Below are 17,272 nucleotides of genomic sequence, written 5' to 3' on the forward strand. Positions count from 1 at the left end.
TTAGGGGTCAAAAATGGGCGGAATTCTCCTTTAAGTGAAGCAGAGAAGCTGTTCCCTCTGCAGGCCGTAACTGACAGCGAGAGAAATTAGATCTTTAACACACACGACCACCAGAACAGACTCCGATACACCGCCTCCCCTCATTCTCTGCCGCTGCAGCAGTAATGTTCATCATGAGGCTTCACATAGAGACATGTGTCAGCGTTCAGCAGGGGTCTGAGAGCGTGAAAGCTGCCCACATCCATTCCATCAACACCATGGCATGTCGAGGCCACCGTGTGTGGGAGGTGATTAGATAATTATGTTTGAAGGGTATGACATTTGGACCGGTGGAGGAAAGAGCAATATAATAATGAGGCAGCAGCGAGGGAAACCGTGTTTTTTGTGTTTTAATATCTGTATGTGAAATGTGAAATTGGTGGGAAGGTCTCAGTTGTGTCTCTGCATCATTAATTTGAATTTTTTATTTATTTTTTGTTGTTGGTGACATTCAGTGGCGACATTCAAGCTGAAATCTACACGTCTGCCTTGATGCACTTCACCGCTGCAACAAGTGGCTGCAGAAGATCCAGAGACCTGCCTCAGGTATGTAGCAGCAGGCAACACTTCCTTTATAGTTCAAGTAAGATGGCATCAGATAAGGAAACCAGACTGTCCCAGTTACCAGGTTGTACAGTAATGATCAGGGGTCTCATTCATAAAACTGTGCATAGAAAAGGGCGTATGGAGGAAACACAGGAAATACGTACGCACAAAAACTTGTGCATGCACGTCCTACGCCTGTTTCCAGTTATAAATCACAATCAATTCTAAAGTTGGCGCAAGTGACGAAGCGCTTTACCTTGCTCATATGGTGCCCATATAAGGTCAGGGGGACACCCTTTATGAATATTCAAATACCAAATCCATGATAGAGGAAAAGAGCCAAGAAAATACATTTAACACGTGGAAATACTGGCCGGTCCGACCAACCCGTTCAGACGCACTGGTTCGACTTCCTTTTTTCTTTCTTTCCTTTTTTTTAAATATGAAGCACATCTCTGTCGCTTATTGTGAAATGCAGTGAATCGGCACTGACGCATCAGGCCAGGCGCATCTTTTTTGTTTTTTTTGCCGGGTTTAAGCCGAGAATTAATGCTAATGAGTCCGGCCACACAGAGTCTCACGTGAGCCAAATCCTCCATAGCAGTGCCAGATGAGCCGTTGGGCGTCTTTATGCATTGTGAGTGAGAATTTATATTCAACCATCAGTTATAATAAGTTGTGAGTTTTGTTTCATAGCCTAGAAATCTAGACGCACCCTAGCGGCAGCAAATATATTTGCTCCGTAGGTGGGTCTAGAAACGAGCCATAGGAACTTTTTGAGTCTCGAACACCGTTTGTGTTCACCAATCACAGCGCTCTATCTGTTTAGAGAGTCATTGGGCGGGCTTAACGTGATGACGACATACAGGCTAACGTCATCCTGCTCTTTGCTCTGATTGGTCGTAGCGCTACCCTATTGCGTACAGAGGCAGTTTGAAAAGACAGCCTTCATCCCGCCCCCTGGATTGAGCCGAGGTCTACCGGTCGTGGCCAGGCAATACATGTTAATGATATAGTCTGGCTTGTCAGGCTAGCATAATGGTTCAATAAAATACAAATATGTTTCCATCTGAATTTTGCCAATATATCCTTCATATATGATACATGGAAGGCAATATTTGATTATTTCACACATTATTTCTTTGATTTCATCCTTCTGCTGTCTGGGTCGCAATTTCCCGTTTCTCCAGATTTTGTGCGTACGGCAGGGTCAGAGGTCAGAGCTGCCGTGGAGCTGCGCACATTCTCCCGCCAAGTTCGTTTTCTATAAATCCCAAATGTTGCTTACAAGTGGTACATGTACGCCTTCTTTTGTGCGTTCGCAGCGTTTATAAATGAGGCAGCAGATGACGAAGATTCACCAGAAAAACAAACTTACTATCCCAATGAGTGTCACCGGATGTCGTGTTGTTGCTTAGCTAGACAACATACTCTATGCTGCGCTACAGTTCAACAAAATTTAACTTTTACCTCAAATATGCAGACTTTGCATCTGTTGTGCCTCTGGTGTTGTCATTGCTGGCAGAAGTTGTGATGTGATGTGATGACAGTTTTACCGATCCTCTTTAAGGATCCTTGAATTCCCACGAACTCTTCAGTTCTACCGGGACGTGAATAAAAATAAAAAATCTCTGGCATCGCAGAGAAAACCCAGAGGATGGAGATATCAGGTTAGAAATGTAATATTATAGTTTCCATTGTGTTGGGAGTCCTGCTGTGTCCAAGCAGTGGTCTCACTGAAATGACTGAGGGCTCTGCGTGTTGTGATGTGGAGCGAACGCCAGTCAAACATGGGCTTAGTTTTACTCTTTTAGTCTCAGCTAAGTTAAATTAAAGCTAATGGTAATAGGATGAAGTCCTGTCAGTGTATTCTTGTTAACGTCAAAGCTGAAAAAAAGTTTACAGAGTTTTAGAAAACAGTCACCAAAGGCTCCGCTCTTCATGGCTGTCACCCAGCGTGTTGTATTTGCATCAACCTGACGTCTCTAATTCCAATATTCACTCACCTCCTGAAGGAAGTATCTGCCTCCCCGGCAGCTAAATGCGTCACTATGTTCAACAGCTGCTCTCAAACTGTCTGTTTGACACTGAGCAGGAAGTAGATAGCTTTTTCTTTATTCTCTCTCTCTTTGAGAACAGCATCTGCAAGAGAATAAGAAATAAAAAATGAGCTGGGACTCACAGTATAAGTTCAGTAAAAAGAGCTGGAGATTCAGGCGACGACCTTCCTCAGGTGGATCACAGTGAATGGTCACATTGTCGTCACATTTTCTTTTGATACACTGCTCTTTTGAAAGTTTTTTAAATTAATTCCAGGTCAAGGACCTCTTGACCATGATAAAACTTGAACATGTTCACCTAAAGGAAGGCTGGGTGAACTCCAGCACCAGGGGAACACGGTGATAATCAAAAGCTCCTGAGTGGACCTTGTTAGTATCGTGGTCATGGACGAACTCTCAATCCGAGGTTACTGAGAATAAACGCTGGCATTTAAAGACCTCACAGGAGATTACAGACGCTTTGAAAAACGTGTCCTATGATGCATTTAAAGGGATAGTTCACCCAAAGTTCACCGAAATTTCACTCATTATCTACTCACCCTCATGTCGACTTAGGGCTGGGAGAAGTTTCAGAGTTATCCGTGGCTTCTCTGAGTTACAGGGGGTCTCGGCGTAGCAGTGCATGTCCATATAACGGGTGCAAATGGATACCAACTGTCTTCGTAACAAAAAAGACACACCAAAAAACATCCAAATACCTCCATGCTGCTCGTATGTGATGTCCGTCTTGTATTGAAGTCCCAAAATGCAAAATTGTCCTGAAAAAAATTAAATAAGTCTATATTTCAAGCTTGTTTTGTAGCGGAAGCTTATTTAATTTTTTCGGGACAATTTCGCATTTCGGGGCTTCAATACAAGACAGACATTACATACAGGGGGTTCGAATCCCGCTCTGTCCCGGTTGCTGCCGTAGTGTCCTTGGGCAAGACACCTTACCGGGAAGAGTCGTGGTTCGCGCCAGAAGCTTCCGCCATCAGTGTGTGAATGTGTGTGTGAATGGGTGAATGTGATGTACTGTAAAGCGCTTTGGGTATCGTTCAGGTATAGTAAAGCGCTATATAAATACAAGACCATTTACCATTTACCATTTACAAGCAGCATGGAGGTATTTGGATGTTTTTCGGTGTGTCTTTTTGTTACGAAGACAGTTGGTATCCATTTGCAACCGTCATATGGACATGCACTGCTACGCCGAGACCCCCTGTAACTCAGAGAAGCCACGGAGGACTCTGAAACTTCTCCCAGCCCTTAGTCAACATGAGGGTGAGTAGATAACGAGTGAAATTTCAATTTTGGGTGAACTATCCCTTTAACCACGCTCTACGGACACCTCACGGAGAGACTCACTCAGGTTGCCGCGTCCGTCCATCCATCCGTCCGGCGGCAGCGGGTTCAAAGAGAGGCAAAGACGAGGAGAAGGTGTGGCGTGTGGACAGTGTTCAAGTCATCTCTTCATTCCACCGTTTGACCCTGATGTGCTCAGGAGGAATTCAACGTCTGAAAGAGAAGTGGGATTAGAAAAAAAAAGGGCCGCCAAAAGCAGGTGGCTGGATTGTAAAAGGAGACGATCGCAGCCTGTTGGCTCAGCGCTTCGACCCTCTGATAACATTTTCTCTGCAGCTGCACCATCTGGGCTTTGATGTCGCGAAAGGTGTTTTCTTCTATTTCAGTTTGTTAACCACGAATACCCCACAATAAGAGCACGAAGGAATTTCAGACAAAAAATTAGCGCATCCCATAGTACTGTACATACGTGACATTTAAACTCATCCACTCCTAAAACGTTTTTTGAAATGTAGGATAAAAATCGATAGAGCATTATTTTGGGCGTTTTTACCTTTTAAAAAAATCTATGTTTTCCAAATTGTAGTTTGATGGTAGATGGTTTGATCAAAGATGCTGTTGATGCCTCGAGTTTTGCATTTCCAGACTTGTAGTCTTCAGCCCAAACCACTATTGGCTGAGATTACATTATTCAGGCTTTAATTTGTTCTGCCTGGAGCTACAAAAACAATAGACTCTGGCTCATTTATAATCTTTTTCTGTTGATTAGTGAGCACTGTACCTCACTAATTAAATATGACAAACCTTAGCTGCAGCTTCTCTCTTGCTCTGTGGAGAGTTTAGTGTCTTTCAGCTCTTTGCTTTGGTGGCACGAGTCGACCCCCAGCATTGTTATTGGTTCGGTTTGTCCTCTGCGTTCTCTACAACTTGTTTCCAGCAGAGGCCAATGGTTGACTGGTGACACTTCTTAAAGAGGAGCTATGCAAGATCTTTTCCTTATATGCTACATTTTATACCTCAATTAAAGAGCTTTGGACTAATTGTGATGGCTAAATAAATGACTGAATGGAGGCTCTCTGCCGTCCACCTATAGCGTCTCTTGGCTGAAAACCAACTTTGAAAGATCAGTGCCACCAACCCCGGTGTCCCAGCTCTCGTCTCAACAGCAGCGTGACTTAAACACACCCCATAACCTGTAATCTCTTGTTTATAATGGATTAGACTACACAAATACACAATTTGTTACGTGTATATATAAGTAACATCATGTACTGCTCTATTGATTGATTTCTTGTCGACTTTGTTGAAAACAAATGCACATGTCCAGGAGGAGGGTTAGTAAAACAGCAGAAAAGTGACTGGACTTGCATAGATCCCCTTTAAGGTCAATTAACACTGCTTCATTCAAGATTAGTTTGTGCTGTTTTATATTATATAATTGATAAGTGCAAAAATTAGCTCAAAAAAGTCAACAGCAATCTCACAGTTACTACGAGGAATGTGTGACTGTTCTGCTCTCACTATCACAGAGTGAAATATGAGCTTACTGAGTTCATGCATAAACCAGAAGAGATTGATTTTTGTTAAGAGGCCTGGTCAGGCATCACTTCTGGCAGATTAGTGACTCAATTAGGAAGTGAAATACTCACTGCCTCACTAAAACGCTCACATGGGAAAAGACGAGAGGCCGACTTAAATACAAATTGAGTAATTCAGGACCCTTATCAACCTCTGTCGTCCGTCACTGAGGCGCAGCGCACAGGGAATTGTAGTCAGAACGAAGTAGAAAAGTTTCATTCACAAAAAAGGATGAAGGTGCTTTAACGACTTATAGGATGAGTTCAGCAGAATGAAGTCAGAAGGTAGTGCGTCGCTTCAAGCATCTGTTTGTTTTGGCGCTACGACCTGCTTATGTTGCTGTTTTGGTTCGTCTTCTCAAATGTGATATGTTTTTTTAGCTTCAAGCTAAAAGTATGAAGGGTCAGTATGAGTCAGGAATTAAGTTTTCCGACAGAGAAAGCCTTCCAAGTAGTTTCTGAACTCTTTCTGACCAGAAAAAGTGAAAGTTATGTTTTACCTTCAAAATATTTAAATGACCATACAGTCTTTTTTTTTCCATTGTGGTTGAATATTCATATTTTACATTTCTCCTGAGGTGTTTGAGGTCCATAAGAAGATTTATTTCGGCGAAGTTTTCCATCTCCTCTCTCAGTTTCTGTCTGTAGTAACAACAGGTTGGTCTCGGCCAATCAGACGAGAGAAGACTCTAAAATCTCACCCTCTATAGTAATATGGGACCTTTTTAAAATCCAGTTCAGCCCCAGTGAGCAGAGGCAAAGACCAACGGCCTTTTAGGGCTTAAGTTCACCAACAGTCACTTAAATACTGTAGGAAGCGTAAGCACCAGAGAGTTGGCAGATTATGAATGAGTTAGAAAATACCTTCCTGTGTTAATCCACAAAGCGCAGTGGGGTGGACGCTCTTCAACACCTGTTCTCGTAGTGGACGGACTTGACTCCTTTGAACTTAGGTGTTCATGGAGTTTGACCTGAGGACAGAGGAGACGCAGTGGCCTCGATTTTCTAGGCTGCAAAGCTTCAGGCTCTTAACTTGACTTTGTTTTGTTGAGTGAAACCCACTCAGGTGCTCCAATACACTTTAAACCTTGTTAAGGCTAATTAGGCCTTTACTCATGCAGGTTAAGAACTAACTCCAAAACACAACTCAGCCCACACCAGTACATCTTTCCCAGAATGAGGGAATAAATTAGCTCAATAAAATGCTTCTTTATAAAAGAAAAATAGATATTTTTATAACTGTACACCTTATCTATACATCATGAAGACAGGGAACACGGTAAGAAGGGAAATTATCTCCAGAAATAAGACAGATCTGGCTCTAGCACCCTTATCCACCACAGACATTTAAACATGCCACCATAGGAAAAAAGAGACTTGATGATTCCAGTTTGCTGCTTCAGTGTCAGGGTCCATAGATAGATAGATAGATAGATAGATAGATAGATAGATAGATAGATAGATAGATAGATAGATGGTACTATATTGTGAATAGAGGAAACAACAATGGCACTGGCAACTAAGTTATTTTTAAGGAGTTCATTTAAACCTGCAGATTCTCCTCTGACAGTCTGGTCATTTCTTGTCAGTAAATGTGACATCATTTTCAAATTTTTCTCCATATGAGTTTGAAAGCGCTGGATTTGATGGACTTGTTTATGAAAAACTATGATAATGTCTAAATAATGTGTATAGCCCTGTCAGAATATGCCATGCAGTCTTTGATTAATGATTTTTTATTCGCTCCAGGACTGCAGGTTTGATGATCAAGTGATAGCATTAATAACGCAACTCAAAGGGATTTTTTTAATTTATTTTTATTTCGTCACTATCAACAAAATTAAAAATCAACAGATTGTTCTGTCTTGCACTTTATGCAAATGAAAGGGAACAAGTCGGACTAGGTGGGGCCGTGATGCAGTGTCATTCATCAGCCTTCTTCCAACGCGTGCAGGAATATAATCTTGATGGACGACTTTGAAATGGAAATAGGCTAATAAACCACTGTGACGTGATCTGGCATCTAATGAAGCTTCGAACTCTCAGATTTACAACTGAAAGCAATTTATCATCATCATCGTCATCATCATCACCTGCACAAGGGCAGCACACCCACACCAAAGGTCTGGACATCTAATTATCTCATGAGTTTGTTTCATAATTATTATATAACGTCTTATGTAAATATAATGAGTGAAGTATAAATCACATATAGAGAAGAGCAATATGCAAAAAATACAAAACAATTAACTTTTTTTATATTAAACAAGCTGTTCTCTTTTGTCAGGAGGATGATTTGTATTCTGAGGTCGTCTCTACGGCAACACAACACTTCATTTACCTTTTTTATGGAAAAAAAATTGCAGCTCCTTTTTGATTTGAATATGAAACCGTTTTGCGATTTCAATAAAACCCTGCAGCTCTCAATTACATACAGTAGATATGAGTAAAAACACGAGACACAGCATCACCTTAACTATAGTACGGATTCCTCTTCTCTCTGCAAAAAAATAAGAAAATAACATGAAGTTCAAATGATACTTCCTTATTTCCAAAGCAAGGATGCAAGAAAATGCTGTGTCTTATCTGGACTCAGTAAACTCACATTTGCAGGAGTTGGTCAGCGGCAGCGGTTTTGTTCCAAGGAAGTCGCATACTGTAGACATAAATCCCGTAGCTCGGCCTGATGGGAAGAAAAAATGCTTCAACTTAGAAAGCAGTAACAGAAAATATGTTTGTCCAGACGCACACATTATTACCACCATGACAAGAAAACTACTCAAACGACTGTATGCAAATGATTGTCAGTCAGATAAGTGTGAAGCATCTGCCACCACTCTGGTTTTAATCGGATCCTAATCTCTCAGTTTTGTGCTTGACAACCGAGGGAGCGTTTCTGTGAGGAAGAGAAAAACAGACAAACAAACACTCGTCTATTTCTGAGTGAAAATTGTTGGAGGCAGCGATGTGCAGTGTGCAGGCATGTGCGACGAGGTCCGTGCCGCCGGCCGCGGTCCTGATTTGTTATTTCACCAAACACAAATATCTGAGCAATGAGTCACCGAACACGTACAGCTCCGAAGGTGGAGCGAGAGTTATTTCAGGTGAAGCCGCCGCTGCTGCTCACCTTTTTCTTTTCAGAGTGTTTTTCTTCATGTTTCAGCTCAATTGAAGTTCTTCACGGCTCTTAATCGGACACGTACTTTATCACAGTGACACGTTGGGGGAAAATAAGTGGGTAATCAGAGAAGCTGCTAGACTCTGTGAAGCGCTCGGCCTCCGAGCAGCCAGACAGAAGTTCATTCTGCAGCTCTGCCCGCACATACCCTCCTGACCAAATATTCACCAGGCATGTAGGCAAACCATCTATCTGCATTCCTGCAATCCTCTGGGGTCGGCAGAAACAAGAGTTTCATGGAGATCACATGAGGACTGTGAAAGAAGACTTTCTCAAAGCGAATGCCGCTTCACAGGAAGTGGGGAAAAGGAAAAAAAAAAAAACATCACAACTAACCATCGCACACATTTATTTTGAAAGACACACCAACCTATAAATAAATACATTCAGCTCAATGTCCAGAACAACTTGGCTCGCAGCCTTGAATGACACTTTTTTCTTTTTTTTAAAGGGAAACAGTTGTTTTTAGCAGAAGGCTTCACTTGAGCATGACAGCCAGGTTTTTGAGGATATGCAGGTTAAAAGTTGAGCGCCGTATAAAATAGCTTTTCAGCCTCTCAGTAGTTTCACTCCGAGCTGTCTAAAAACAAAAAAAACACTCGTGCCCGGCGGCTGCAAACACTCCTGGGAAATTAGAGCTAGAAAGAATTTCCTTAAAGAGAACCGTCAGGCCGTCTGAACGCTGACAGGATAAAATGCAGTGAAGCACTTTTATAAAGTGTCATGCCTGTTAGACCGCGTGCAGGAGTTTAACGCCGTTTGTTGCAGCTCGATTTTTGCTTGAATTTTCATGATGCTTCATGAATTATTTGCAGATCGCTCTCTTGTAGCTGCCTTGTTACAACAGGCTTCATTTGTGTCAGTAAATGTGTTATCAGCAAGAGGAACAAAACAAAACAAAACTCAACTGCATGCACATACTTATCAAAAAAAAGTCTTTGACTAGCAGTTTTCCTCTCTGTTGTGGCCCATTGTCTTTCCTCAGAGTGTCTGTGGTTGGAGATGATGTGGTTTTGTTTACACCGTGACTCTGTGATTGCTTTTACGGGAGGAAATGTAACCAAGTGCATCTCTGACTTCAGCTGTCTTCTTGTTTTTGATGTGCGAGGGGAAAATGATCTTGAAAATGTCAAATTTGTAATGATAATGACCCTCTAATCAGGCAATGAATGTAATTTATGGCTTTTTTGTAAGTTTAATGTTTTCTTTAATACTTGAACACCATTTGATCATGAGGGTCTAAAACCGAGCTGGAAGGACCTCTGCGTCTAAATGCTAAAATTAGCATGAGATCGCCTTAATTATCAGGATTCGTCCTAATCGTGAGCTCCGTGTCAGTTATGGCGCCAGGGCGTTGAGCAGATACGTGGCGGCTTTGACCTGCACGCTGCGGAGGTCAGCCAGTCTTTCTCTCTGGGGACCATGAATGCCTCCACATAAATTCATGAAAATCAGCTGAAGATAGAAGAAGTGGTGGGCCGAGTGACATCTTAGAGCCGTGTTCGTCACTAATGGGGCTAAAAAGTCGAACCATCACTGTATCTATTAATATTATTACTACTTGAACAGCTGAATTAATGAATGGATTCATCAGTGTATTTGATCGTTTCTCCTATGCAACATCAAAAAATGGAAATGGTTTTAAATAGGTCAGTTAATAAATGAAGAAATGCAAAATAAATTATGACTGAGCCAAAGCAACAGTACTTAGAGTATGAACAGTCACAGGTGAAATGATTCAAACCGTGAATCAATTTCACATAGTTGGACAAAAAGCACAGGAGAAATCAACAGATACATGAGCAGCTCAGACAGTTCAGATCCACAGACCCTGATCTAATTTAAATGCACAGATTAGACCGTACCTATATTATGCATACCGTCTCCTCGGGTAATGTCTCTGCAGTGTGCACAGAGAGCAGACGCTCGAAAACTTTCCTGTTTCTGTGCTTGTCAAGGTATTTTCAAAGGGACGTTCAACACTGAAGCAGTGTGAATTGAATTCTCCAGGCTCATAAATGTTCATATGTAACATTAGACCTGTCATTGTTGTTTTTGCCTCGGCTCAGGTGGATTTGATTGTGAAATTGCTATTTCAATAGGAGAAAGAAATATTGGGGGAACAGAGTCTTCATGTCTCACGCTGCTCTTTTCTGACTTTTTTTTTTTCCCCCCTGGACAGGAACTCTCTTTATTAATGCAAATTATCCAATGGCGTGGATAACCTGCTGCTTTTAAGAGCATATGAATCATGAAATTCAACACATGAATTTTGATTTTTTCACCTCTCAGTGTAGGAATATAAATGGTGTATATTTCTAAAGCCTGGCCTCATCGGTAATTTGAAATTAATCATTTATATTCAGTGGTTTAGAGGTTTTTCCTTGACAATGAGCATCATTAAAATAAAAAGAAATGCAGATAAAAGTATCTCACTCTCTATCTTTCATAACAGATGGCTCGGTTCAGATTTTCCAATAAGTGTTTTCTTCTCCACTGTCAATTATTGTGTAGCGTGTCCCATCTGCTCTCCACTTCACTCTCAGAAATCCCCTTTATCGCTGCATTAAGAATTTCTCCTATTCTCTGTCCAAGCTGCTCTCATAACCAGCGTTTGATGGACGACTGTGAAGGAGGGAGGGGGAAAGTTCAACGTCAATCTTAACAAGCAGGAAATCTCCTCAATATCACATTATAGCACATGGGAGATTCATAAAAAGGCCAGGAGCAGCTTGATGCTACTTTTTATTTATTGTGAATGTGATTCTGCACCAATTAAAGCTCAACAGCTCAATAAAACAGCTCCTTGTAGGTCTGGCATTTTCACCTCAGTGCCTTTATACGGTGTAATGAAAAGTATATTTTCTGTCCAGTTTAGGAAGCAAGTTTTATCACCTCTTATATTCCCTTGTTGGCAAAACATCTACTGTAGCAGTCGTTGTGTTTCTGACCATCTGACATAATGTCCATCCATTCGTCCATTAGCTGTACCAATCCAAGCTGAAATTGGACAGAAGATGGGGAGACCTGTGCAGCCACAGCTTCAGACCCAGAAGTCTTCTTGGTGTGGGGGCAACATTTTTAACCAAGTAAGTCCAATATTCACTTTGATGAACCCATCCAGCACCCGAGGGGCAACATCTGATGGGATTACCTAGTCAGAGCTTCACCGTGTTCACCAGCAGGAAGTTTGCAACTAAAAAAACAGCCGACATGACCTGATGTTTGAGAGAGTTGCATCTCAAACATCAGCAAAAAATATCTAGAGGAGGTTGGCAAAGTGTTGTAGCACCATGTTACTCACAACGCTAGTCATGTTTCCATCAGCCTGTTTAGATGCGCATCTAGAAGTATCGAATCGGAAAATTATGATGGAAACGCCGTAATTCAAACTAAAATCCCCTGATTCGCACAAACTAAAATACGCTCGCTGAAGCTGGGTTTTGCTTGATTCGAATTGGATGGAAACAGTTATGTTCAAAATTATGTGTGACGTAGTGCACTTTCACCCCAACTGCTTCCGGGGTTTGCGGTTCACTCACAAGAAAACAACATAGCGGACAACAGAAGATTTGTGTGGACGGAGGACGAAATATCGTAGTAACTTTTTTTAAACATTAATAAAGGAGCCCGATGGTCACTAAAGCCTCCTCTCTCCATGGTGATATCCACACTCGGTAACGGAGGGTCCGGGTTCACTCACTCACCCATAAAGGACGTGCAAACCCAATTGCCAAGTGGTCATTGACCTCTTGGCACAGTGGTTTGCATCGTCGCCCAATATGTGGGAGACCAGGGTTCGAACCCCACCTGGGGCAGTCCGTTCCGAAACACAACGCAGTGGGCCAGAATAACATTGGCTACAAAGGCAGTAGGAAGCCTTTACAGGCTGGTTGCCATGCCAACCTGTGGAAAACTTGCACGAGTTTGTAGTTTTTAATGGAAACACACAGGATTCAATTTTCTTTTAATGTGCATTTCCCAGTGAATCGAATCACTTTTGGATGGAAACATGGCTACTGTCATTTTTGACAAGCTCGAAAAGAGCTAAGGTGACATCATCATCATCATCATCGTACAATTTCAATTTCCTATTTGAGCTCATAGGACATATTTTGTCTCTCAGAGCTACACTGTCGATTTTACAACCCCCCAAAAATCTTGATTTTAAGGTAAGAAAATATTTTTTTCAGTGTATTTAGAATTGCGTGATTTGACTTATATAGAAATAAAAGTGCTGTTTCTCTAGTTTAAATGCTTGGTATTCATGCTAACTTGTAATGCAGATACTAAATGTTGGCCGAGAACCTTGAGATGAGGATAGTGTCATTGAAATTGTCACAACCATCCCGTCAAGACCATTTAATGAAGTAACCATGGTAACAATCAGTACATGGCACTCTGAGCTACACTGCGGATGTTCATAATGGTCACCATGACAAATATCAGGACAGGAGACACTGCAAATAACGACCTGTAGTGGTTCTGGTTGGACGACTCTGTCCACAGTGGGATTAACCTCCAGAGAGGATGATACAGAGAGCCAGATAACAACTGGACGGCTGAAGTATTTTACCCCACAACTGGAGAGAGAGAGAGAGAGCGTGGCCTCTGATTAACAGCCAATCCTCAACAGTAAAGTTGTGGCTCGTTTATCTAATTGCTAAGGGGTCTTACATCATTCATGTGATAACGTGCACCGTTGACTAACCTTTAGGTCGGGGTGTTTGTGCACCAGCTGGCAGCGGATGATAACTGCAAACACCCTCAGTCATGGTTAAGGAAACCGTGGCAGGAACCGGACCGGGTTTTCAGGATTCATAAGGCGCCATCATCCAAGCGTGAGCTAGGAGGCTTCAATCACCCAAATGTGGAGAAACTCCTCAAGAAGCTTGGACGTTTGGATTGAAAGATACAGTATTTGGACTGCAGCTCATACAAGCGTCACAACCACCCAGACTCCTCACCATGTAATTGCACAGTAGCATTAAGCAAGTCGGTGGATTTACATCAGTAGTATCAGGAGATTGTGCTGCAAGTACTTGGAAATGTTTGTCCAGTCTTCGTCTTCCCCACATGAAAAAAAGACACAAAGATGAACCACCAGCGCTGATGCTGTAACAGAGTTTCCACATCTTTGTGCGAAACACTTGGTCAAGCACATAAAGGTCAGTCCTCAACTTCCAGTGGAGCTAATCACTCGTAGAAAATTAGATAATGCTCCTTTCTCTCCCCAACTTTCTTTTCCTGGAAACTTACAGATGCACCTCCGAAACAGGTGGAAGAAAGAAAAAGAGAATAAACCTGCAAAACCAAGACGGGCGTGTGCATGCAGTAGACCTACTATACCTGTCAAATTAGAAGTGGCTGAACCCGTATAAAACATGCACGTTGTTGTTTTTGAGCTAAATTTAAAGTCTTTTAAGATAGAAGTGTTAATAGTTAAAAGATAAAGTCCCCATCTTAACAACAGAACTCTTTTCTGTTTGACATTAACAAACAAAGGCAAATGCTCAGACAAAATGTATTTCCACTATCTCTTATCTCCTCACTATTATTACATTTTCAGGGCACTATTACGCTCATAATGAGCAGTTTTTAATTTGCGTAATCCATGAATTGTTCTCCAGCTCCTCTCTGTAGCCTCTGGAAGAGACGTATTAATCAGACACTTGAAACAACAATAAGATGCAACAAGGATCACTGAAGGGCCATCCTCACACTTTATTATACATGATTATACATGAGTTATTGTTCTAACCTGTGCATCTTCTTATGAACAATATAGGACACTCTGGAGATACTCATATGGTAAAATGTATTCATGAGTTGTATTCAATTGTGTTCACGCTACATGAGTTTTATTCAATTGTGTTCACGCTACAGGGTTCGCAGAGGCAAAAGGATGTGAAGTATCTGTGCCGTTTGTGCTGCGGAGAAAATTCACTCCAGTCTTCCTTTAAAACCCGATCCAAAGCAAAGCAGCGACTCGTTTGGATGAGACAAACTGATCTGCATAATGAACATCCCCACAGCGACAGCCAACAGGGAAAAAAAGACAGAGACGGTTTAGAGACGATACTGTTCACAAATCAAAGGTGAGATTTGAAAGGCCCGGGAATGGTATTTACATAAGATGAAGATGGAAAACACATCTGACGCCATTTGGGAATGTAAAAAAAGGATTATGACTGCAAAATAGGACATGCAACACAGGTGACAGACGTATCCCTGTGAGTAACATGCAAATTCATGCTGCGAGCCTCTCAGTGTGGGTATGAAATGAATTGATGATGATTGGAGCTGTTTAAAATGTCCTGTTTCAATAAGTTTGCAGTCAATTTTGAGGATTTACAAACCAGACAACATTTGAGGGGATTATGGGTTGAAACTGCAGGAAGCAAATAAATTTGTTTACATGACTTTGGGAAGACATCTTTTTATATATATATATAAAAAAGAAACACTTGACATCAAAATAATCTTAACTGTTGATATAAAAAAGTGACTGTGTGAGTGAGCTTGTAAAGCTGCTTTCTCTGCAGGTCGCCCCTGTTGACTTCAGCTTTTCCAGTGTGTGTATGTGTGTGTGTTTACGCTCCAGCTGATTTAGCACCACGCCACTTTTTCAATTTTCTTTGGATTAGCAAACCTCATCCAAAATCTGGTTATCTTCCATTACCTACACCACACAGCTCTGACATTCATCACAGCATGGCAGCAGCAGCAGCGGAGAGTTGGAGTCAGAGCCGGGAAGCATCATCTTCCTGCAGTATTTAGTATGAAAAGAAAAGATAATCATTATGTGATCAGTGGGGAGCAGCTCCAAGCGGGGATTAGTATCATATATATGTATAAGATGTGCTGTTGTGTAATGGTTTCCTGGAGCAAAAAGCTCTTGATGCTGGTTTATAATTTTAAAATGACATAAAGCATGCAAATCAAAATCCATTTTATTTTGTTATGGTCAGTTTCACAACAAATGGCTCTTTATGGCTCTTTTGTTCTGCTGATTGAGACATTACGCTATGAATTTGTAATTAGATGTTCGTTGAATTAGTTTTCTGTAATTTGGTGACACTGACGCTCTGGATGCTATTTTAAAGGCTACTCAGGAAAATACAAAATAAATCTACCAGTGCAGTGAAAATGTGACAGCCTGTTTTCCATATAAATAACCAAGGATGTCATAGAAACGAGGGTCTGCATCTCAAAAGGGGAAAGAATAAGTCATCTTCCTGCGCAGGAGTTTTAAGAAAAATAACAGATATTTTCACTGTGGTGGCATCTGATTTTCACTTTGTGCAACTTTTCTGTAGAAAACATGACTTCAGTTAACAAGTTTTTTCCTCAAAAAATGGTATGTTTACTTTCAAAATATTTAAAAAAAAATCACACACACAAAGTATGATAATATAGTGTCTACATTCAAGAATTATTATTATTTTTCCAAACTCTCAATGCTTTTTTGGAACATTCAATTAATTTTCCTCATATTTTTTACTTTATTCTGAAAATATTTCAACTTTTTTGACCTTTTTCATGAAATACCTAAAAAGACTTTAGCATCTAGCTGTTTCACTCCCCCATCATTTTGTTATCATCTCTCTCCTCTGTATCTCTGAAAAAAGCTAAGAATCACATTCCCTTATTTGACTTTTTTTTTTGCTGGACTGTGCGACCAGCCCTATTCGGATGAATGTGACTCACTGACTGACTGACTGACTGACTGACTAAAGTTAGCCAAGTGTTGGCCTTTTGGTGGGCTGTGAAGTGATTAAGCAAGACAGCAACAACAAAAAAACAGTGATGAAAACAAAGCATTTGCCACCAATTTTTTTAGATTATTTTAGGTTTTTTTTTTTTCTTCAGAAAACTGTTGCCTTTAACTTAGGTTCATGTGGCTTTCGTCTTTTGCAGTTATAAATCAATGTTAGTGGAATTCAGTCGCTGCCTTCCAGTCACTATTTCATACTTTTCCAATGTCTGACAACAGAAAAACAGTTTTATTGGAGTTTGTGTGTAACCAAACACAGAGAGCAGATAAAGGGCTGAGACCAGCTGACACTAGGCAGACTGCAAATATGATGCGGTCCAGCCATACGCTGGGTTATGACCTTGTCTTGTTAAACTAATGTTTCCCACAGCAGTGCAGGGAGTATTAGTGTTAACACTGACAGTCTAGTCTCTGTATTTCCCCTGTCTGGTGGTCAGACCCACCATCAGCCAATCCACGCTGCAGTGGAGTACGAGTGAAAAGTTCAAATATTGGACTTTCCTGTGAAGCTGGTTTGGTGACGAGCGCCCGGTGCCAACATCAGCACAAAGGGATGAGGGCAGCGAGCAGCTCTGCACAGTCTGTGGCTCAGCCAGTATGTGTCTGACATGTGGGAGCAATATCCACCCGAGGCTGGGATCCTCGGTGGAGGCTCGCAAACGCCAAGTCCCCATCAGTGTAGCTGTTTGTTTGTTGGTACCATGTGTGCAATGTTTGGCTCAGCACAGGATACATTTCCTCATTTTCAAACTCAAAACACACACCGACTGGCACACATGCTTTTTCCCCTCTCGCTAATACAAACCCTGAA

General features: G+C 41.4%; 1 protein-coding gene across 1 annotated transcript in view; it reads left to right on the forward strand.

The window, feature by feature from the left end:
- Positions 1–498: 498 nt before the first annotated feature.
- Positions 499–17,272, forward strand: part of adamts3 (ADAM metallopeptidase with thrombospondin type 1 motif, 3) — a 222,104-nt gene continuing 205,330 nt past the window's right edge. Inside the window, exons 1-2 of the mRNA XM_085785926.1 lie at positions 499–585; positions 11,670–11,773. Coding sequence (XP_085642052.1) covers positions 532–585; positions 11,670–11,773 — 158 coding nt within the window. The 5' untranslated portion in view covers positions 499–531. The remainder of the gene's footprint in view (positions 586–11,669; positions 11,774–17,272) is intronic.

The sequence above is a fragment of the Trachurus japonicus genome, chromosome 9 (genome assembly GCF_045865225.1).
Source record: "Trachurus japonicus isolate A0001 chromosome 9, Traja_1.0".
Taxonomy (NCBI): Eukaryota; Metazoa; Chordata; class Actinopteri; order Carangiformes; family Carangidae; genus Trachurus; species Trachurus japonicus.